The following is a 24,864-nucleotide window of genomic DNA, read 5'->3' on the forward strand; positions in this document are numbered from 1 at the left end:
TCTTAAGAGTATTTCTGACGTCTTGTTCTACCAATCTGCAATAGGTGTCAACGGATGCATTTCTATGTTTCGGTGGAATAAAAGTGGATTTTCCACGAAATTTACTAGAGTTCTCTGGTGTTTTAATTTCACTAATTATTGAATCCATTGCAGTTGGTCCATCATCCTTATTACTCTTAAAGAATTCTCGTAGTCTTATAGATCGAAAGAATTTGTGAAAGTCAATGATTGTGTTGAATTCATTACAGTCAGTCGTTGGCACAAAAGATAGGCCTTTTTTTATAATAGGAGCGGATTTTAATGCCATCTGGAACCCAAGGATGGACAAATCTTACCTCGCCTTTTCCAGCGAACAAAAGAATTCATCGAAGGCATTAAAGGATTGGTCAAAGATTACAGGTGTAAATGACTTATGGCGGTTACTTAATCCCACGACCCGAAAGTACTCTTGTCGATCTGCGAGACATAATACACTATCCAGAATAGATTATGTCTTTGCATCACAGAGACTATTTGATAATTATGAAGTGGAAATGATACCCAACGCACTATCAGATCACTGTTATTTACTCCTTAAAGGTACATTTGGTATACTATCCTCCCGAGCCCCAAGATGCCGATTTAACTCGTTGCTGCTTAACAACAAGGAATTCATTACACAACTCAAAGAAGCTCTTATAGTATTCCAACGGGAGAATGCAAACTCGGTGCAAGACCCCAGAATAATATGGATGTCGGTAAAGGGAATGATCAAAGACTTCACGGATAGCTTTTCCTCCAAAATGCGCAAGAATCAAAGCACAAAACTGGATGAGCTGGAAACGCTTTACTCAACGTTATTTAATTCTCTGAAATACAACAACTCAACTCGACTAGAAAATCAAGTTAACGTACTAAAAATAGAGATCAATGCCATATACAGACAACAATCGGAAATACAAATACGCAGCACAAGACAACAGCAGTACTCCCATGGTTCCAAACCCAGCCACCTATTAGCCATGCGATTAAGAATTAATGCAACATTTGCAGATATAACTACCATTAGAGCACAACAAGTACTTGTAACAGATCCTGTAAAAATAAACGATACATTCAAAGTATTCTACTCCGACTTATATAAATTAGAAATGACCTTCGATCAAAACAAAATGGACACATTTCTTAATCAAATTATTCTCCCTAAACTTTCAGAGGATGACGCTAAACAGTTAGAAATACCGATCACACTAGAGGAACTCAAGAAGGCCATAACCGCAATGAAAAGTGGTAAGGCTCCAGGAAGAGACGGTTTCCCATCAGAAATGTACCTTTCTTGTTGGGACATAATTGGCCCCTTATTACTAAATATGATCTTATACTCAGTCAAGGAGGGGAACTTCCATAAAAATGACAATATTGCACTCATAACAGTCCTCCTTAAAAAAGACAAAGACCCCAACGAGTGCGGTAGTTATAGACCTTTAAGCCTCCTCGGAACAGATATCAAACTGTACTCTAAGGTATTAGCCATCAGATTACAAAAGCATATGACGTCTTTAGTTCACCCGGACCAAACTGGCTTCATAGGAGGCCGCCTGATCACTGAGAACATAAGACGTATACTGCACGTACTTGATGCCGACAAGGAGGACACCATACCTAAGGCGATGCTGTCCCTGGATGCTATGAAGGCCTTTGACAGGCTGGAATGGTCGTATCTGTGGGCAGTGCTAGAAAGGATGGGGTTAGGAAAAGGATTCATCGATATGATTAAAGTATTATACAAAGACCCATCGGCCATGATTACAACAGGCACAATCATCTCTGAAATATTTCCGGTATCACGCTCTGCCAGACAGGGTTGTCCTCTTAGTCCCGGACTGTTCAATCTATCATTAGAGCCTTTAGCACAATATATAAGACAATCCCAATCCATAGAACCTATCGTAATCAAGGGCACACAACAAAAAATTTGTTTATATGCGGACGATGTAATATTGTTCATGAAAAACCCCAACACCACATTGCCTCATCTGCTCAAGTTGATTGAGGACTTTGGTGATTTATCGGGATTTAAGATAAATTGGCCGAAGTCGGCTTTCCTTCCACTTAACTCCCCTGCAAAAAAAGATACAACCCTCCCAGGACAGATACCGATGGTAAAACATTTCAGATGCTTGGGAGTGGAAATATTCCCTACCATAAGACAAACGGTGAAGCACAACTACACAAAAATCCAAAACAAAATCAAAGACGACCTTGATAGATGGGCAAAACTTAAAAACACAGTACAAGCACGGATATCAATAGTTAAGATGGATGTACTACCTAAAATCAACTTCTTCTGTTCAATGCTACCGTTACCCCCTCCAGAGGGTTACTGGAAAAGATTACACTCCTCCACATACAAATTTATTTGGAATAACAAACCACCACGTATAAAAAGATCCACCGCACAGAGAAATAAAGCAGATGGTGGCATGGCATTTCCAGATTTTTTCCTATATTTTAAGGCGTACTCATTAAGTCCATTGACAACATGGTTTGACTCCCAAGCATTAGCATCTTGGAGAAAAATAGAAGAAAACATAGTAGCCCCACATAGACTGAAGGACATAGCATACACTAAACTACCAATCAAGCACTGTGAACGAAAATTTGGCCCCATAATTACTCATGCGATCCGGATATGGCGTGAATCACAAAAAAAAAATCCTAACCCACAAGAATGGCACAATCATACTCCCTTATTCAATAACAATGCTCTCTTAATTGGAAAACGACCTATAAGATTCCCTATATGGGAAGAGCAAGGCATACACTCATTAGGGGATGTTTTTAACAAACAGGGTTTTTGTAGTGATAAAGAAATACGCAAAAAATTTAATCTCACCAAGTCCACATGGCTTTTTCACAAACAGTTGGAGCTATGTTTGAAGTCTCGCAGTGTTCCATTAGACAGACCAATTGAACACCACAGATACCACAAATTCTTCTACTCAAGAGAGACATCGAGAGGTTTTGTTTCAGAATTTTATCATCAATTACTAACATCCTCGTATGAAACCCTCCAACTTGACTCTGTCTGGAGGAGGGATATACCAGACCTGGAAAATGACTTTGATTGGCAAGGAGCCTGGGCAAATGTCCGACTTACATCAAGGAACCCGGATCATCAACAAATCAATCTTAACTATATTCACAGGACATACTTGACTCCTATAAGACTGTGCCGAATGGGGCTCAAACAAGATTCCAAATGCACCCAATGTACAAATGGGGACGAAGGGACATTTATGCACATGTATTGGGACTGCTCACCAGTTAAGGCATTCTGGAAAGATGTGACCCAACAAATATCAAAACTCGTATCTTGGAATATACCTGTACACCCCTCGGTATTGCTGTTGAATGATGTTTTTGAGTTTGCAGTGAATCCACAGCTAAAGAGATTGGTTTTATCGGGTATCACAGTAGCCAAAAAGCTGATCGCATCACGCTGGTTTCAACCGGAAAAAATGTGCCGTAAAGTTTGGTTTCTTACATATCTCGATGTAATTTACCATGAAATATCTACAGCAAGAATTCTGGGTCTCAATGAATCCAAAATGTCAATGTGGTTAGAAGTGGTGGAGAGAATAAAAGCTAGCTTATAATGGTAGTGTCTGGTTAGGTGCAAGGGATAGTGGAGGTACTTCTCAAGGTGGGGTCCGGGAGGGGGGGGTTCGAGCTGAGCATTTTTTTTTTAGATAACAGGTATTATGGGTATATCTTATATAAGACAACTAACTAAAAGGTGATCTCATTGGATGTGCCCTGACAATTAATGCTTGTATATCTTATCGTGTGTTGTCATGTTTGTTTATATGTTTGTTTAAAAAATTATAAAAAAATAAAATACAAAAGAATCCAATTTAGTGCTGAATCCCTGAATAGCCCTCCACAGTGTCTCCAGGTTGATTTCCACCGGCAACGCCACCTCCATCGGGTTCGTCATGACGCCGATTGATTGCAGGTGTGCTCGGTGTGTGTAGACCGACGGCCGACGCGCCAACGCATCCCTGTCAAAACACTGCCTGATGCGAGAAAAGGCACCATTTTGCTTCAACAAGGAAGACTATTGAAGTTCAAATTAATTCAGGATCAAAATTAAAAGAGTGAATGTCAAAGTTTAGCTAAAAGTTCATCTTATTCGACTGAGCATTTTCATGCTGCCTCACACCGACACCATCCACAGACACAGCTGCCCATTTGTCAAAGCAAGGCCCGATCGGGCTGTAATTTACGTGAAAAAGCTCTTACCGTGCGCCGGTTGGATCCCAAACAGGATGTCCCAGTTATCGATCGCCATCTGGTAGATCGATATGTCCATTGGCTGATGCTATATTCCTTTACTGCATACTGAATTCAGCGTCCCAAAAAGTATTCCAAGCTACATGCTACAGGCATAGCTTTAGGCTAACAAAAAAGTCCACCCATGATGAAAAAAAAAAAAAAAACACCGGTCTGTAACAGGGAACACTGCATTATCGAGACAGCGCCCCTACGAGGATCTGGCCGGTAATGCACTTTTCCGAATCCCAAGAGTAGGGTAAATCTGCAGTGCCGCTCGGTGACATTGAGTAGGATATTACAATGGAATAAAAGCCAAAACAACCTTACCACGTATATATACGTGGTTGGCCCTCAAGCGTTGGATCCGAAACACGTATATATACGTGGTTGGCCATGAATGTGTTAAGTACTCTCAACCATTTTCTTTTAGACACTTTCTTCACCACCTCATGTTTTAGCGTGTGATTAGCATTAAGGCTGAGTCCACTTATCGATTTATCGATAACTGTGTGAAATCGATAAGTGGCATTACTTATAGATTTTTTTTGCATGTGTAAACAAAATAACATTTTATTTTTGTTAAATTTTTGTGGCATGTTTTAGTTAACCTCTTAGGCCCGAGCCATATTCTCTGAAAATCCGCCTAAAATACATACCTAAGTAAATGGAAGATTGCTCCACTTCTACAAGGTCCATTTGCATGTTCTTGGTATCTAGGGACATGGATCTCAGGGAATGTATTCCCAGTGTCAGAGATGGTGTGTCTGTTACTAGGCTTGAGTACATTGTGATGAAACAAAGGAGAATATAAATTATGATTTTTCTTTGACAGTGAATAACACCATGCAAAAAAATTACCAGACATGAAAAACTGCCACTAAGCTCGTTCAGCACCTTCTTGAGATCACGTGTACAAAAAATCGAAGCAAATGAATAAAGGGAAGATGAAGAGATTAAACGGAAGGTTTTGTAGATACAGTACTAGGGCTGACCCCTATTAGTCGAATAGTCGACTAATCGATCGAAAGGAGCCGTAGTCTACTGCCAACCTCTTAGTCGAATGCAAAAAAAAAAAAAGTATTATCATTTCTTTGTATACTTTTTTTATTAAATTTGTTTTATCATTCTTTCCAAAAGAAAAGAGGCCTAGAAGCGTGGCTAACGCTAATGGCACGCATACCAGAGGCTAACTGCCTAAGAAAACAGGCACAGAGGCACTGAAAGAGGATTTCACCCATCTAATGAACACACTAGACTAGACGAATATCAAGATGTATCCACCAGTGGACCAATTGCATGCTTTTGCAGAGGACAAGAAGCCTTCCGTCGACTCCTTCAGACATTAAGCACCTCCACAACCCAAATGGAATTTTTTTATAGTCTACTATCGGCAAATTTCAGCCAATCAAAATCGACTATCCAAATCCTTAGTCGGGGACAGCCCTAGTCACAGTATGATGTCACAGTATGATGTCAAGTTCAAGTTTCAAGTTTCAAGTTTCTTTAATAGTTGTCGTACAGAATACTTTCATACAAAATGCTTCTTACTGTTACGCTCCAGAGACTGTGCTAGACAAGATAGTATCAAATAACATAGTATAGCATGTAATTTAGAAGAAGAAAATGAGGTCACAGTGTTCGGTATAGACATATGTACAATGTTCTGAGTTACCATATAATATACAATACTATGCAGTGTACTAATGTACAGTACTATATAGTGCAAAGCAGAAATGGGATGAGGTACAATTTAGGTACAATTTACAGTAAGGTGTACGAGTTGTAGTGCAATCCTTCATCAATAAATATAAAGTGTGGGGAGTGGGTGCTACAGTGTGTTTGTTTAAAGTGGGTGTGTGCTATAAAGTGTGTGGAGTGGGTGCTACAGTGTGTTTGTTTAAAGTGAGTGTGCGTGTGGATGTGTGTGCTATGTGCGTTTGGTGGTTGTTGTTGTGTAGTGTTCATTGTTCGTTTAGCAGCCTGATGGCCTGGGGATAGAAGCTTCTTGAACTAATGTATGATGTCAGTATGATGTCATAATCAAACATTCTAGAACATTTGTGTATCTATTCAACAATTCTCCCAGAAGATCTCAGATCTCACTTGTTGTTTCCGGCTACTTGTCTGTAAGCTTGAATATATTCTGTAGATACCATTTAAAAATCACCACATGGAAAAGGAAACAAGCGCCATGTCCTGTACAATCCTTAATGACCTGCGCCTGGAGGACTTCTGTGATGTGGTTATTAACACATTGGATGCCACGGACGCTTTTTGTCATTAGTTCATGCCGACCTTTGAGTGCCCCCGACGCTATATAGTGTCTGTTTGCCGTTTTTTTTATTGCCGATTTGAATTCATATTTCATCAATTGAGCCTTGGGTTAGTGCTGCAGAGTCTCTGAGCTCAATTGGGAAGATACCGCCCCATATCGTCTCTCCCTGTGTAACTGCACCCCATTACTTTAGACTGATGCAGGGGGAGTGGTCAGTTTGCTCATTTTACTTTTCCGTCAAGGCATCTGAAGAGACCAAGTGATTGCCGGCCATCAGAACAGCGTGGATTATGTATTTACAGTACCAATGATGTAATCAATAAGCGTGATCGATATTTGGAATGGCGATCAGGAATTGGAATAATGTTTTTGGATAACATCTGATCTCGGGTAAGGAATTAATTTTACTAGTCTTAGGATAATCAGACCTGTTTTCACAGAGATATAAGCTTTTGCCCTATGCGTGTGTGTGTGTGTGCGCTGTGATTCCTGATGAGGAAATGAGAGAATCGATTTTTCAACCCGCCTCTATAGCATGCATAAGTACACATATACTATCGATAATCTAGCGTTTATTTGAAAACGATTAATAAATAGGCCGAAAAATTACAACGTTTTTGTGTATGCTAGAATATTCCAGTAAATGCCGAAAATTAACTGATAAAAAAAAAATCCGTTTCGACAATGTTGACTGCAAACAAGTCATTGATTAACGACTAGATTAGACACATAGCCATAATTTAGGAGAGAGATTATGCATTCACAACGCTATCATTGAAGTGGGTGCTGGCATTCAACGGGGTTTCCAATGTTAAATGGCTGGCGCTCAAACTGTTAAAGTCAACAGCACTGAGTTTAACGCCCACAAGGCCCTCCTGTGTGGCTGCAGCGCCTATTTCAGGTAAGTTTAGCTTGGTTCAGGTTAACTTGGTTCAGGTTAACTTGATAAAAAGATACTATACTGTACGTTAGGGCTGACCCCTATTAGTCGAATAGTCGACTAATCGATCGAAAGGAGCCGTAGTCGACTGCCAACCTCTTAGTCTAATGCAAAAAGAATATATAGAATATGAGGCGTATAAATTACCTTATTATAGCCAACTCGTACATCTATGGATCGGGCCAAATCGCCTCTTTCAAATGGCAGAGTTCAATTTGGATTTAGTGCACCGAGAATGAAGAATGAAATCTACTGTATGTACAGTTCGATTCTTAGAATGGATATGGCTCCACCATTTTGGAGCAGTGCTCTTAAAGTTACAGTGCATAGGAGGTAGTGAGATAAAATGTGCATAGAACCGACACATGAATTTGATAGGAAGTGTATAAAAGTAGGCAGGGTAAGAATAGTGCAGGTAAAGTACAATGTGTCAGGATTAGGGGTGTAACAATGCATCGATCCTAAGGTGACGATTCAACTGCATCGATTTGAAAATTTAAGAATCGATTATTAAAAGAAAAAGAAAAATATATATATATTTATTACATGGCGTTTTCACATTCGCCGAAATGCTTGCTTGTGATTGGTCAACAGCCCCCCGACTGCGGTCATTATTTTTCAATAATGACCGCAGATTTTTCAATAATGACCGCAGAGCGCAGCTGTTCGCAATCAAGCCCACTGACACACTGTTTCAGTGCAATTAGACACTGCCGTGCCGGCGATGACGGGGGCGGAGCGACGAGCAGAACACAGCGGAGCCAGAACACAGAGGCTGCCCGCGATAATAATAATCACTTTATTTGGGCTGACAGAGCCACAGAACAACTGCGATTTGTCAAATTAATTAGGTATATTGTTAGTAAGTTAGCCATGTAATAAGCGGGATAATGTATAGCCTACTCGGTCATTGTCGCAAAATAATTGACCTTCACTACGTTTAAAACACCTCGGCGCGGCGCCTCGGTATTTTAAACTCCGTGTCGGTCAATTATTTTGCGACAATGACCTCGTAGGCATACATTATCCCTTACATATATATTTTATGTCGATTTTTTATTGACCTATAGTCCATTCATGGTTAGTGAATCAGTTCCCCCATCCACATTTGTGTACATTTTTTGGGGGGGAATTAACTGATCGAAAATGTATCTAATCGAATCGTGGTCAAAAAAAGATATTTCATGACTCATTGAATCGTTGCCTGAAGAATCGTAATCGAATCTTTGTGGGGTCGAATTGTTACACCCCTAGTCAGTATATCCCTGATGTTTCATTTAAATGCCTGAGCAAAGAGATAGGTTTTAAGCTGTATTTTGAAGATGTCTAGTGAGTTGGCTTCCCTGATGTTTTGGGGTAGTTTGTTCCATAGTTTTGGGGCATAGTTGATAAAGGCTGCATCACCGATCCTCTTTTGACTGTTTCTGGGAGCGTCTAGTAGTCCAGCAGCTGATGATCGCAGTATTCTTGCTGGCCTGTAATTTATTAGTGTTGGCAATGTAGCTAGGTCCCTGTCCATTTAGAGCTTTGTATGTAAGGATAAGGACATTAAAGTAAATTCTAAATGTTACAGGAAGCCAGTGTAAAGCAGCTAAGACTGGACTAATGTGCTCTCTCCTTTTGGTTCTAGTTAGCAGTCAGGCTGCAGAGTTTTGGATTAGCTGAAGCCTCTCTGTGGTTTTCTTAGGGAGACCTGTGAAAAGTGCATTACAGTAGTCTAACCGGCTAGATATAAATGCATGAATTTGCTTCTCGGCATCGTTTTGATTCATACTTTTGCTATATTTCTGAGATGAAAGAATGTTTTGGTCACTTTGTTAATATGAGAATTGAAGTTCAGTTCTGAATCTATGATAACCCTGAGACTTGTGACCTCAGATTTGATCCAAGGGGTTAGTCCTCCCAGGTTCTTCATTAAAGGACAACTCCAACATTTTGGGAAATTAGCTTATTTGCCATCTACCCTGGAGTTAGACAAGAAGATACATACCTTTTTTCTTCTGTGCATGGAGTAGGAAGACGTGCACATTAGCCTAGCTTAGCGTCAGTCACTGGAAATGGGTCCCTCCATTAGCCTAGTTCCCAACGTATTCCTACTCCTACTGCATGCACAGAGAAGAAAAAGGTATGCTGCATCTTGTCTAACTCCAGGGTTCCCAAAATGTTGGAGTGTTAAGATACATACCTTTTTTCTTTTCTGTGCATGCAGTAGGAGTAGGAAGACATGCACTGTTAGCCTAGCTTAACGTCAGTCACTGGAAGTAGGTTCCTCCATTAGCCTAGTTCCCAACGTCTTCCTACTCCTACTGCATGCACAGAGAAGAAAAAGGTATGCATCTTCTTGTCTAACTCCAGGGTAGATGGCAAATAAGCTAATTTCCCAAAATGTTGGAGTTTTCCTTTAAGGTTTATTTTTTTGTTTTGGGGCCGATAATTAGAATTTCAGTTTTGATTATTATTATTGCAAGGATGCCGAAACTCATGGCACATTACGGTATCCCAACGAAGTTCATAACCATCATCCAACAGCTGTACCTACAATCATCCTGCAGAGTAATACACAACGGCCAGCTCACAGACAGCTTTACAGTAGAGACAGGAGTCAGACAGGGCTTAACCTGTAACCCACAGGGGAAGAGAAAGCGAGGAAGACCCAGAAACAGCTGGAGAAGGTCTGTCGAGGCGGATCTCAAGGAAGAAAGAACATCATGGAAGGAAGCAGAGAAAATCGCCCATGCCGAACCAGCTGGAGAGAGTTCATGAATGACCTATGCTCCCCAAAGAGCAAAAGGGTTCAAGTCAAGCAAGGATGCCGCAGGATTAATAACGTTAACGTTACTTCATCCAGGGAAACAAATATACTACCGGTAATTAAAATAGTTGAACCTGCGAGGTTTGTACTTTGTAGGTCTACATTTAAAATGTAAGGAGTAAAAAGTACGTTTTTTTTCTCTGAAATGTAATTGAGTAAAAGTACAAGTATACAAACCTAATAATACTCTAATAAAGTACAAATCCCCCAAAACAGTACTTAAGTATTGTAACGAAGTACAAGTACTTTACACCCCTGGTTGTATATGTCATGAACTAAGTTTACATACAGCCAGCGTTGAGTCTAATCTTGGTAAGTCTGCCTTTTGTTTTGATCCACCAGCTTCTGGAATGATCTTCAACTCACACAAAAAATCAATACTTGATACAATACATGATCACAAACCTCCCTACTTCAGTACAGTAACTGTTTTTAATTTAAAACCACTATCACAAATCTCCCTAACTCAATGTATAACTGTTTTTAATTTAAGAACATGATCACTAACCTCCCTACCTCAGTAACTGTTTTTATTTTTAATTTAATTTGATCTTTGCTTTCTTCTCTTTCCACCTGTATTTTGTCCTAATCATGCAAATGTTGAGTTATTTTTTCATTTGATATGTACTTGAACTGTTTGAACTTGTATAACAATAACAAAAATAATAATAATAGTAATAATAATAATAGTCAAAAATGCCAATTTCTTTCCACTTCGACCAGCTTCTACTCATGTGCCATCCCTTGGTTTCAGCCTTACAGTAGTCCTTAGTTACAATGGCAACTACTCACTTTCTCACTGTGCAATTCCCAGCCTTTTGGCAGAGATGATTAATTTTATAAAAATAATAACATATTTAAAACTCTCTGGGAAGTCTCTGGTTAAACATAATTGTAAACGGCTATTTTGTGTTTTTCTTCGGTCATGGCGTGCTTTTATCAGGGGTGGTGCATGGATGGGGATCTGGTAGGGATTGATGTGTGGGGTGTTTTGGGGGGACTGACGTTCCGGTTCCATTGTTATTTTTTATTCTGTCAATCTGTATGCTGATTGTATGCCTATGTTCATTTTATACTATAATATAGATAGTTATTCATATTTATTGTTATATTGTAGAAATGTGTGCATTGAAATGTCTGTAAAGTCTCAACGACATTCAAAATGAGGGTGACCTCAATTGTCTTTTCGAGTATACAGTAAATAAAGGTTGATGTTCTTAATAGTCTCCTATGATTGTTGTGGAATCAGAGAGGGAGCATTACACTCTGATTAACACCTGTCCTCTACCCTCCCTCTCTCCTCCTCTACCTTCCCTCTCTCCTCCTCTACCCTCCCTCTCCCCTCCTCTACCCTCCCTCTCTCCTCCTCTACCCTTCCTCTCTCCTCCTCTACCCTCCCTCTCTCTCTCTCTCTGCAGCAGGACCAGCTGTATATCTGGGCAGCGGTGAGCCAGCCCCCCCATTCCCTGGAGCCCCTCGAGGGCCGTCTGCCGGGCCCCATCAGGAACCTCTGGCCCCCCACCAGGCCTGGAGCAGAGGACAGGACTGCACTGAAGTACACTGAGGCTGGTGAGACGCACCACACATGTGACTCTTCTTCACCACACATTAGGGGTGGGCGTGATTGATCGATTACTCACAGCTATGAGAAAACTCCATCGTAAATTTGTGGTTTAGACTTCGCTCTTTTATTTTGAAACCCCCTGACCGGAAGTATTATTGTTGACAACTTGTGTCATCCGGTTCTGTGCTTTGAGCTAACGCTAGTTAAGCTAGCTAATATTTGTCTTCCTTTGACTTGTCTAGGATACAAATGTTGAGGTTCCGTGTGGACGAAACGTGCATACGATAAAATACTTTGGCGGATACACCCAAACTCGTCTCCGTGTGGACATGGAGAAGTGGGGTCGGGACACACACACTGTCGAGTCTTGACTTTAGGCACATAGCGGACATTTACGCATATAACGTAGAACTTTTGCGCATATTTCTGCGGTCAAAAATAGTTAATAAAAGTTAAGACGTATGTAGTACCTACTTACTGGTCACAGGAGTCTTCAATAACATTTGGATGGTAATCCATTTTGTGAATACATTTGTTGAAACAACATATTTGTTGGCAGATGACTCCTTATAAACACTGCTATCTAACGTTGGCAAGCTAAGCGTGCATAGCTCAACCTGTGCAACGTTAAGTAACTTGTGTTCTAACTAACTTCCAATACAGGTGCATCACTAACCTTCTTACTGTCTTATACTATCATGCACTCTTCCTACTATACTGATATGTCTTTAGTAGGGCTGTCAGTTTATCACGTTAATTAGATTAATTAATTACACAGCAAATTATCGCGTTATGAAAATTTACTCAAAATTAATAAAAAAAAATATATATTATAATTTTTTTTTTTATATATAATACTTAATGAGATTTCAGCACCCAGTGTCGAATCTTGAGAGCGCGGTCTATCTTGACATTTGTTCCATAAGAACGTAGAATAAACATAATTTACAAACTTTTTTTTTAAATGGCCATTTGCATGTTCTTGGTATCTGATTCTAGGGACATCTATGGATCTCAGGGAAATGAGGGAATGTATTCCCAGTGTCAGAAATACTGTGTCTGTTAATAGGCTTGAGTAAATTGTAATGAACCAAATGAGAATATCAATTCAATAATTTTTTTTATCTTTGACTGTGAATGACACCATGCAAAAATTCACCAGACCTGAAAAATCTAAGCAAATTAATACAGGGAAGATGATTAAACAGAAGGTTTTGTAGATACAGTACTGAATTCTGCCATCCAGACACATGCAATTTGAAGATTATAGAATATAAAATATCAGGCCTAAAATGGTTATGCGATTTAAAATGCGATTAATTAGATTAATTAATTACAAATCCTGTAATTAATTAGATAAAGTTTTTTAATCGCCTGACAGCACTAGTCTTTAGTACTATGCAATCAACACTGCAACACTCAAGTTTCAACACTTTGATGATCATTGTTACTCGGCTGATAGAGTTGTACCCTTCCTGCTGACTTGTCGTACAGAACTTGTAAGTCGCTCTTGGATAAAAGCGTTCAGCTAAATGACTAAATGTGTATATCGGCTGCCTCCACGCCACGTCGCGTTGATTCATGCAAAAGGAACCCCAACCAAGTATTGAGTGCATATACTTTTCAGTAGGCCGACATTTCTGTAATATATATTTTCTTATGAAATATTCTAATGTTCTTAGATACTGAATTTTGGGTTTTCATTAGCTGTAAGCCATAAACATTTTAAGAAATAAAGGCTTGAAATATTTCACTCTGTGTAATGAATCTATATAATAATAATAACTTCGCTTTGTATAGTATAGCGCCTTTCATAAAACCCAAGGTCACTTTACATAGGGGGGGAAAAAACTAAAATAACAAACTGGTGGACAGACACAACATTCAAAGTAGGAAATTAGGGGTCAAAGGCCAAGTTGAAGAGGTGGGTTTTGAGGAGTTAAAGGAGTTCAGGGCATTGCGGAGTTCTGCGGGGAGGGAGTTCCAGAGGGTGGGAGCTGCCACGCTGAAAGCTCTGTCCCCGAAGGTCTGCAGTTTGGTTCGGGGAATGGAGAGCTGACCAGTGTCTGTGGATCGCAGGGACCGTGGCTGAGTGTGGGGGTGGAGGAGGTCAGTGAGGTACTGAGGTGCCAGAGCATGGAGGGACTTGTAAGTGAGCAGGAGGGTTTTGTAGGTGATGCAGGATTTGATGGGGAGCCCGTGGAGGTGGATGAGGGTGGGGTGATGTGCTGCCACGGTTTGGTGTGGGTTAGAACCCTGGCAGCTGAGTTTTGAACATACTGGAGCCTGTCCAGGGTTTTGCTTGGAACCCCGGACAGGACCCCGTTGCAGTAGTCCAGGCGGGAGGTGACGAAGGCATGAATGAGGGTCTCAGCTGTGGAGTCGGAAAGTGATGGTCGGAGTCTGGAGATGTTTCTGAGGTGATAGAAGGTGGATTTGGTGACAGAACTGACATGGGCTTGATTGATAGGAAGGGGTAGAGTCCAGGATAACGCCCAGGTTGCGGACCTTTGGGGAAGGGCAGATGGAGCAGCCGTCTATGTCCAGGGTGAGATCTCCAACCTTCCGGAGCAGGGCCTTTGGTGCCACAACCATGAGCTCAGTTTTATTGTTGTTCAGTTTGAGGAGGTTAGATGACATCCAGGTTTGTATTTCGTGGAGGCAGTTGACATATACAGTAACATATGATCTTTGCTTGTTTTAATTTAAATTTATTTATTACTGAAATAAATAAACTTTTCCTCTATTAAAATGTATTGAGATGCATTTGTATGTAAACCATCAGCTAGTCCTTTTTGCAACTGTTAACACGAGCCATGTTTTAAAATGCATCTGGAAAAGGCTTGATCAAATTTATCTCCCCCTACAGAGAAAGGAAAATGGAAGCAGAGAGGGTAGCTAATGCGATGCTACAGTACTGTTGTGGATGTTGGAGGCAATAATTCGCTTATCAATTGTAGTTGGTTGTTACAAATGGTTAAAACAGGAGTTGGCTTGAGGGGACCCAACCCGAAGTCCCTGGCCTGGGGACCCCGGAAAAGCTCCCAGATTCATTGTGTACGTCGAGTTAGAACAAGCCGGTTCTAACTGACACTTTCTTATTTTAAATTTTGAAAGTGTCAGTTAGAACCGGCTTGTACCAGTTTGTACCACTAGCTGTTGGACCACTAGAGTCACGAGGAATAGGAGTTGTTGTTGTTGCTTTTCTTCTTTTTTTTCCTGTCTGAAACCGATCTCTCCTTCTTTATGCTTTGTCATGTTTAGAGGATGGTGAAGGTGAGTCAGCATTTGTGGATCTGATGTTCTTTCTTTCTTTTATTATTATAATCATTTTACATCATTGATGGTTGAACTTTTCACCTTCACTTTATTTGGATTAATTTGATATTGTGTGTGTGTGTCTCGTTTGTGCCCCTGCATAGCATTATGAAAGTGGGGACCGTTGCTTAGCAACAGTGAATGAGCAGCACTGTTAGAGCAATCAGTCTGTCCTCACTTTACCCCAAAATATGAGAGAGAACAGAGAGATGGAGAAAGAAAAGGGGGGAGAGACTGTTTGTGTGCTGAACCATAACCATGAACATCCACATGTTGATCTGTTGACATACCGTCATCATCATCATCATCAGTAACGAGTCTTCATTAAACAACACCCTGGACTGACTGCATGACGTCACAGTTCAGTCTTCCAACCAGCTTCATGTTGTGAACTTAAGTATCCCAGTTAAAGGGGAAGTTCACCCAAAATAAATTAATAACACCCCCCCCCCCCCCCCCCCCCCCCTACCTGGAGTGCTAGCTATCCATCCAGGTACCTCTGATGTAATAATATGAGGGGTGCACTTGCGTAGAAAAGTTATCTACACCAGGTGAAGCTGGTTGTGTCTGTCTGTGTGTGTCTTCCTTATATGCTTCCTATCACCCTTTCTATGCTTCCTAATATCCTTCCTATGCTTCCTAACATCCTTTCTGTGCTTCCTATCACCCTTCATATGCTCATTACCACGCTTCCTATCACCCTTCATATGCTTATTACCACGCTTCCTATCATCCTTCCTCTGCTTCATATCACCCTCCCTATGTCTATCACCCTTCCAATGTGTCCTATCACCTTTCCTATGCTTCTTAACACCCGTCCTGTGCTTCCTATGCTTCCCATGCCTCCTATAACCCTTCCTATGCTTCCTATTACTCTTCCTGTTGTCTAACATCTTTCCTATGCTTCCTTATATGCTTCCTATGCTTCTTATCACCTTGCTTGTCCTTCATATCACCCTTCATAATATGCTTCCTAACATCCTTCCTATCATCATTCATATGCGTCATATCACCCCTCCTATGCGTATTACCCTTTGTATGCTTCCTATCATGCTTTCTAACATCCTTCCTGTGCTTCCTATCATCATTCATATGCTTCATATCACCCCTCCTATGCGTATTACCCTTTGTATGCGTCCTATCATGCTTCCTAACACCCTTCCTGTGCTTCCTAACATCCTTCCTGTTTCCTAACTTCCTTCATATGCTTCCCATGCCTCCTATAATCGATTATATGCTTCCTATCACCCTTCTTATGCTTTCTAACGTCATTCCTATGCTTCCTAACACGCTTCCTATGCTTCCTATAACCATCTAGCAATAGCATGCCAATGTTAATAACCGAGAGCGCTCGATGTGTCCGTCTGTGTTTTGTTATTTTTAGCATGCTAATGCTAAGGAGAATGGTCAGTGTTTTTGCACGTTTGTGTGTCTGGCATGCTGCCTGGTGGAGATGTTTTCTCTACTGAATGCACCTTTCTAGTTCCCAAATGAAACTATTCACAGTGAGCTCTGGGGATTATCTTGAGGGACTGTATCATGTAATCATGCCATCCGGCTCCATTGTATTGGAGTGATGGCAGACAAATTTAGAATTTTGGGTGAACTGCCCCTTTATTTTCTCAATTGTAAGTGAAGCATGTTCACCTGCCTGAATGTGTTTCCATTGCGTGTCATTGGGGGTCCAGTACTTAAAACTCAGTTTATACTTCACATCAATAAATATACAGTGTGGTTCTGACTGTGTCCTGTTTGGTTTATCTGTCTGTCTTGTCTCGTCTGTCTGTTTGACTGACTCACTGACTGACTGGATGTCTGTCTTTGTGTCCATATAGAACACCAGGTGGCCATCTTGGGGCTGAAGCAACACCAGAAGGAGGAGATCGACGACCTACAGGTTGGTCTGTCATCTATACTAGATATCCTCTCTAGATAGCATCCATACTACAGGTCTGTCTGTGTCATCCATACTAGATATAATCTACATTATGTTATTGTATACTATGTGGGGCTCAGAATCAGCTTTATTGTCATCCCTATTCTTTCACAGCACAGAGGAGTGAAATGCTTTGTTCTTGGCAGCATAACAATGATAAACAAATAGCATTAATAGTCTTAGCTGATCAAACATTGAGAACAGCCGACTCGTTTTGCTAGCAAGCCTGTGCACACTGTGGTGGCTGAAGATGACTGAGCTTTCTATTCTCTTCCAAAATGAGTAATTGTGTTCTTACAAACATGCTGAAGTAGGTTTCCACAGTCGGTATGCTGTTGCCTTTTAATAAAGTTCTTCTCCAATTACCGCACCATCAACCGGAGATCAGAACGCTCTTCAGCTATTTGACCTGTAGATGGTGCCATAGCTTCAGGTTTAGCTGGACGGATGGTGTTGGATTGATATCTGGCAGAAGACGGGACACACTTCTCTTAATGTTAAGTTAATGTTAAGCAGGCGTCTGGTAAAATGAAGGTTAGGGTTAGACAGTGTCTCAGGAGGTAAAAAGGTTGTCTAGTCATCTGAAGGTTAGGGTTAGACAGTGTCTCAGGAGGTAGAACGGTCGCCTGGTAATCTGAAGGTTAGGGTTAGACAGTGTCTCAGGAGGTAGAACGGTCGCCTGGTAATCTGAAGGTTAGGGTTAGACAGTGTCTCAGGAGGTAGAGCGGTCGTCTGGTAATCGGAAGGTTCTGTAGATTCTGGCTCCAAAGTGTCCTTGAGCAAAACACTGAACCCCTAACTGCTCCACAGAGGCATGTGGCAGCCCACTGCTCCTAAGTGATTAAGACGGTCAAATTCAAAATGATAAAGAACAATAAAGAAGTAATTATTTTTCTATTATTATTATTATTATTATTATTATTATTATTATTATTATTATTATTATTATTATTATTATTATTATTATTATTATAATAATATCTGAAACAGAATTTTGGAATACAGAAGTATTTTTGTTTATCATCTAAACTCTCCTCGTTCTCCCTCCTCTCTCTCCTTCCTTTCTCTCTACTCATCTCCCTCTCTCTCCACCTCATCCACCTTTCTTCTCTTCCTGCCTATTTTTATTATTGTATTTTGCACAATCAATGCGGGCATGACCACCCGCATTTCACTGTATGCCCTGGTATGTATGTGACAAATAAACCTCTTGATTCTCCCCCTCAATCCCCTTCTCCTCTCCTTCCCCTCTCTCTCTCCCTCTCCCTCCTCTCTCTCCCTCCTCTCTCTCTCCCTCATCTCTCCTCATCCCCCTCTCCTCACCCCCCCTCCTCTCCCTCTCCCTCCTCTCCCTCCTCTCTCTCTCCCTCCTCTCTCTCTCCCTCCTCTCTCCTCATCCCCCTCTCCTCACCCCCCCCCCTCCCCCACCAGGAGGAGAGTGTTCTAAAGACGGTGAAACTGAAGGAGGAGCACATCAACGTCATCCTGCAGTTGGAACAAACCATCGAGGACCTGAGGACCAAGATAGCAGAGCTGGAACTGCTGCCCCCTCTTCTGGACACCCACGGTATTGCAACCACCAGCAGCATCGCCAGCACCAGAGATCAGGAATGTGGCGGAGAGGAGGGTTTACTGCGGGCCATGTGTCACGTTCACCTCCAGACGGAAGCGGCAGCCATGGGGTCGGGATGTCTGGAGGCGAAGTCGGTCCAGACGTCGCCCATGGAGGACGGCTTTAAGTTCAAAGTGCCTTGTATCACAGATTCAGATCTTCAGACAGAGGTGAAGTCGGACACTGTTGTTGTGGACGGGACGGGGAGTCTGGTGGTGTGCAGAGAGCCGAGCCAACCTGTCCCCACGTCGCCCAAAGCTGTGCAGGCGGAGTTTCAATGTACCTGCCAACAGCAACTCCCACCTTCCCCTCTCCGAACAGGGATGCCTCCGCCCCCTCCTCCTCCCCCTCTCCCAGGACAGACGATGGCACCACCCCCTCCTCCTCCCCCTCTCCCAGGACAGACGATGGCACCTCCCCCTCCACCCCCACCTCCTCCACCTCCGCCTCCTCTCCCTCCAGGGTCATCGCTCCCTCCTCCTCCTCCTCCTCTGCCAGGCATGCCTGGACCTCCTCCACCACCTCCTCCCCCTCCTCTCCCTCCAGGCCTTGCGCCTCCACCACCCCCTCCTCCATTACCAGGCATGGGAGGTCCTCCTCCTCCTCCTGGCTGTGGGCCTCCACCACCTCCTCCCCCTCCTCCTGGCTGTGGGCCTCCACCACCTCCTCCCCCTCCCCCAGGAGGAGCACTTCCAGCACCTCCAGGAGTCCTGGGCTTCCTGCCTCCTCCTCTGCCGCTGGGTCTCTTTGCGCTGGGCATGGCCCAAGAGAAGCCCCCCAGGAAGCCAGCGGTGGAGCCGCCCAGACCCATGAAGCCGCTGTACTGGACCAGGATTCAGCTGCATGCCAAGAAGTAAGGAGCTGGTATCAACAAATACTGTAAGGTCTATTAGAGCTACACAGGTATTATTAAACATAATGTAAGAAGCTCTAAACATACTGTAAGAAGCTCTATTAGAGCTGCACAGATATTATTAAACATACTGTAATAAGCTCTATTAGAGCTGCACAGATATTATTAAACATACTGTAATAAGCTATATTAGGGCTGCACATATATTATTAAACATACTGTAATAGCTCTATTAGAGCTGCACAGATATTATTAAACATACTGTAATAAGCTCTATTAGAGCTGCACAGATATTATTAAACATACTGTAAGAAGCTATATTAAATGTGTACAGATGGTATTAAGGAGTAAAGCGCTATATTAGAGGTGTACACATAGTATTAAGAAGTACTGTAAGTAGAATAGAAAAGTTATGTATCATTGGTGTCTTGAATGAATGAATGAATGAATGAATGAATGAATGAATGAATGAATGAATGAATGAATGAGTATTAAACATACTATAAAGAGCTATATTAGAGCTGCACAGATAGTATTAAGAGTCTTAAGCATAATCTCTACTAATGACTGAACCAAAGATGGTTGATATGTACAGAGATAATCTACTCTGCACCTACTGACTCAGTCAACACAATCGGGAAGAGGAAAACCCTCAGTGTTCTGGTGCTAATGGGAAAAGATGAGGCCAATTTGTCAACAAGCATCCTAGTGCTATTTGCATTCTGGGAGAGAATCTCCAATGCTTCTGGACTGGTTGAGGTCTCCACTTGATCAGTTGCTATGGCAACAGTCAACAACAGCAGGACTAGCAATGGTTGATCAGTTGCTATGGTAACAGTCAACAACAGCAGGACTAGCAATGGTTGATCAGTTGCTATGGTAACAGTCAACAGCGCGACTAGCGATGGTTGATCAGTTGCTATGGTAACAGTCTGCAACAGCGGGACTAGTGATGGTTGATCAGTTGCTATGGTAACAGTCTGCAACAGTGGGACTAGCGATGGTTGATCAGTTGCTATGGTAACAGTCTGCAACAAGCAGGACTAGCGATGGTTGATCAGTTGCTATGGTAACAGTCTGCAACAGCGGGACTAGCGATGGTTGATCAGTTGCTATGGTAACAGTCAACAACAGCGGGTCTAGCGATGGTTGATCAGTTGCTATGGTAACAGTCTGCAACAGTGGGACTAGCGATGGTTGTGCAGACAGGAAGTGATGTCAGATGTCGCCAGTCTTTTACATTTGAATCCACTAACTCCGTATCTGTGTGTATCCACGGTCTTTGACTAAACTCTGTCTGTCCCAGGGAGGTGTCTTCTTCGTTGGTTTGGGACGCCATCGATGAGCTGGACGTTGACTTTCAGGAGTTTGTGGAGCTGTTCTCCAAAACCGCCATGAAGGAGAAGAAGAAACCACTGTCGGACACCATCACCAAGTCTAAAGCCAAACAGGTATAGAGTTTATATAATATCTGTTACCATCACCAAGTCTAAAGCCAAACAGGTATAGAGTTTATATAATATCTGTTACCATCACCAAGTCTAAAGCCAAACAGGTATAGAGTTTATATAATATCTGTTACCATCACCAAGTCTAAAGCAAAAGAGGTATAGAGTTTATATAATATCTGTTACCATCACCAAGTCTAAAGATAAACAGGTATAGACTTTATTTATATAACGGCATGCACATTTCTCGATTCTGATTGGCTGAAACAGTCAACTTGCACGTGGGTATTTGTACTAACCTCACGCTCTTGGTCCCAGGACCCGCCCACAACCGCATTACTATCACTCCGCCATGCGAGTTTTTAGAAGTGAAGCAAGATGGCGGACAAACCGGACAGTAAACATTACGAAAGGATATGGATCAATAGGGTCATGAAGACTAAATGAAAAACGATTCTGTCACGGCGAATGTGTTAGTTGCTTAAACAATGTTGGATGATGTAATTGATGGGTCGTGAGTCATTGTGGAACAAAATTAAAGTCGCGCGAATTGATTGATTTATTAATTGCAAATAAAAAAGAAATTACCTACTTTCTATAGAAGCAGCTGGGAGGTGCGCTGTTTTAAGTGAGCGTGGACTGTTGAATTGATTGATTGATTGCTAATTTTATTACTGTCCGCCTTGTTTCCAACTGGTTAAGTTTAGGCCCTCTTTCGAAGTCGCCCTCTTTCGAAGTTGGTTAAGGTTAGAGTTTGTCTTTAGAGCAGGGCGATAGACCACCAGCCCTGATTCCAAACTCTAACCTTAACCAACTTCGAAAGAGGGCCTAAACTTAACAAGTTGGAAACAGCTAATTTTATTACTGTCCGCCTTGTTTCCAACTTGTTAAGTTTAGGCCCTCTTTCGAAGTTGGTTAAGGTTAGAGTTTGTCTTTAGAGCAGGGCGATAGACCACCAGCCCTGATTCCAAACTCTAACCTCAACTTCGAAAGAGGGCCTAAACTTAACCAGTTGGAAACAGCTAATTTTATTACTGTCCGCCTTGTTTCCAACTGGTTAAGTTTAGGCCCTTAACGTATCTTCTCTGGCACTCTGTACTCGCGTTGTTATCAAACCAAATGTAGTATTCTTGTTAAGAATGGATGTCCACACATTCGCTCAACGTCTTCTTGACTGAATATTTATTGACTACAAAAATCAATCAATATTAGCTTCTCAAAAACACTTGATGTATCTCCAAAACAATTGTAGTGTACAACAATTCAAGTTCTTCTCGGCATCCAAACTTAGTCTAACAAAAATGTTCACTGGTATTGTCAACACTATCTTCCGTGATCTCGTTCTGTGTTTAACAGCGTGGATATGCAGTCGTTCTTCATCGATGAGGCTTTCTCCAATCTTCATCTGCTTTCTCAATCATCTGATTTCACAGTGTCTTGTGGCCCCATATTTATAGCAGGCTTGGGTCCAGCTGATGACATCACAGCTAGTGATGTCATAACAGTTTTTCCTCCAATCCCCAAACAGTTAGTTTTCAGTTTGAAAATGTAGGCGTGGCTTATCCCTAACTGCCCAGCTAAAGACGGTATTTCTTTCCAACTCCTTTTAAGGCTAAAATCATTGTTACTATTACATTTACCACACATGATATATGAATATTAAGGTACTTCTCAAAGACACACATTTCAACATAACACATTAGTTGTTTGTCCCAGAGTAAACCACAAAGCTGATATTCACATGAGTTATTTCCAGTTCAGTGTATGTATACGGCATTTCATATAATTTGACTTATTCAACTTGTTTACCTAGATTCATTAAAGTCTTAAACCATGCTTTTCTAAATAATCACATTTATTTAACACTCGTATTAGCTATTTTGAAAATGATTCTCCCGTAACCCTGTACATTTGGCTATAAACCACTCCATGTTTACTATCAAAATGTTTCCCAGGTTAAACACATCCTTTCAGTGATAACTGTACTTTAATCTGGTTTAAATTGCATATTGAACTTGTATTAGTTACAGAATGAGTTATTCTTAAAAGATATATACTTTATCCCACATAATACTTTGAAGATGTATTACTTTTTTAAAAGGCTTTGTAACTGAGGGGTACAATTCCCTGACTGTATTGAGAGTATGGTATTATTAAACCACTACTTAGTTATGTACTTTAATTACTGGCCATACAGTACATGATATATCTGGTGAACACCCACACAAGAATACGACAATGACACCTAAAGTTCTATTTGGAGGGATTTATTATTAGAGCAGCAACGGATTGAGAATTATGATTGCGCTTGTAAGGCGAAGAACACTTAAGTAAGTCAAGAGCGTAAGTCCATGAGCATAGTAAGATGGGTATAACTGACGCCACCTGTAGCATAAGAATTACATAAGGCACACTCGTAGTCAGCTGGAGACACTAGGGGGTTCCCTCCGGTTGTAAGCCGGCAGGGTAGAGGAATGTTCGGGTGCAAAGTCTGGGTCAACGAGGAATAAAGAAGCTCCAGCTACGGGAGTCGATGCATGTACTCCCCTTGATCGGCAGACAAAGCAGCAGCTATAATCCAAGTATGCTCGACAGCATGGATGAAAGCCAGCCAGCCTCTGGTCCTAGAAGCGGGCTCGAGGGTGCTCCTCACAGGGTAGATCCCACACGACAGTGGGGTAGACGGTTCTCTGCTCCAGCAGCCACGGTACCAAAGCAATATAATCCAGCCAGAAAAGGCTCTGCATTCGCCGGTGTAGGTTCTCCTGTGCACTATACTTCACATTAAACTAGGTTGAACTCGACGTTACTTCACTAAACTATGACACTTTACTCTCCTATTCGCACATGTTATAAGTGCTCTATTTAGACGCAAAGTTGCTCACTTCACTTGGTTGTTGACTCGTGGTGAAGGCTTTAACTTTGGGATAAGACTACTGCTGTATCCACCTGCGACGTATTTATACGTAAGGTGAATAATCTAGTGCCAACCTCAGTTCTGTCTCGTATTACGGCGCAAACCTGGACATGTTGAGACATGCCTTGGCGGTGGCTTTGAACTTGCCATTGGGGGTATGGTCGTTGGCGCCTAGGGGTCGCTGTCCAATAGGAGAACGAATATTATGGTCTGGCTTGTACCTAGGTAAAGGGATATTCCGTGTATATATACAAAGAATATACAAGGGATATCAAACGATATACAAATATTATACAAGGTATCTCAAGTAATAAATATATATATTCGGTTTAATCTGACCCTTTGTAACAGCCGCCTCCTAATTAGTCCGCACCTAATTAGATAAGCAGAGACAGATTAACCGTCTTGTCCACTACTCAATGTCCGTTGTGGGGAGTAGGGCAAGTCACAAAGTCAGTGGGTCATGGTCGTCATCAAGGGAGTCAGGGAGCCTTGGCAACTCTATCAGCCTCGCCACGGGCCGGGTGTATGTCCGTCCCTGGACAAGAACTTCTGCCGCTCTGACCTTTCCGTCGGCACCAGTGATCACTTTGCTTACGCGGCCGGCCGGCCACGCAGCTCGGGGTAGTGACTGGTCTATGATCATAACGACTGTGTCCACCTTTAAGTTGTCCCTGTCCTTGACCCACTTCTGACGGGCTGGAAGGGATGGTAGGGGGCTTAGGAGGAAGCGGGCCTGAGACTGGTTGATCTGTGCTTGGCTGTGTCTCCACATCCTCCGTCTGTTCCTCTTATTTGGTCTGTACCCCGTCTGAGGAGGGGCCGGTTCCGGCCGCCCCATCAAGAAGTCGGTTGGGGTGCTGGGTTCGAGG

The 24,864-nt window shown here is 42.0% G+C and overlaps 1 protein-coding gene across 1 annotated transcript in view; it reads left to right on the forward strand.

The window, feature by feature from the left end:
* LOC311242067 (formin-2-like) overlaps positions 1 to 24,864 on the forward strand; it is a gene marked incomplete at its 5' end in the record, with an annotated part of 151,592 nt that overhangs the window by 56,334 nt on the left and 70,394 nt on the right. The window contains 4 exons of the mRNA XM_084331018.1: positions 11,763 to 11,913; positions 17,062 to 17,123; positions 18,594 to 19,627; positions 20,934 to 21,078. Coding sequence (XP_084187144.1) covers positions 11,763 to 11,913; positions 17,062 to 17,123; positions 18,594 to 19,627; positions 20,934 to 21,078 — 1,392 coding nt within the window. The remainder of the gene's footprint in view (positions 1 to 11,762; positions 11,914 to 17,061; positions 17,124 to 18,593; positions 19,628 to 20,933; positions 21,079 to 24,864) is intronic.

The sequence above is a fragment of the Notolepis coatsorum genome (genome assembly GCF_963971535.1).
Source record: "Notolepis coatsorum genome assembly, chromosome: 15".
Classification (NCBI taxonomy): Eukaryota; Metazoa; Chordata; class Actinopteri; order Aulopiformes; family Paralepididae; genus Notolepis; species Notolepis coatsorum.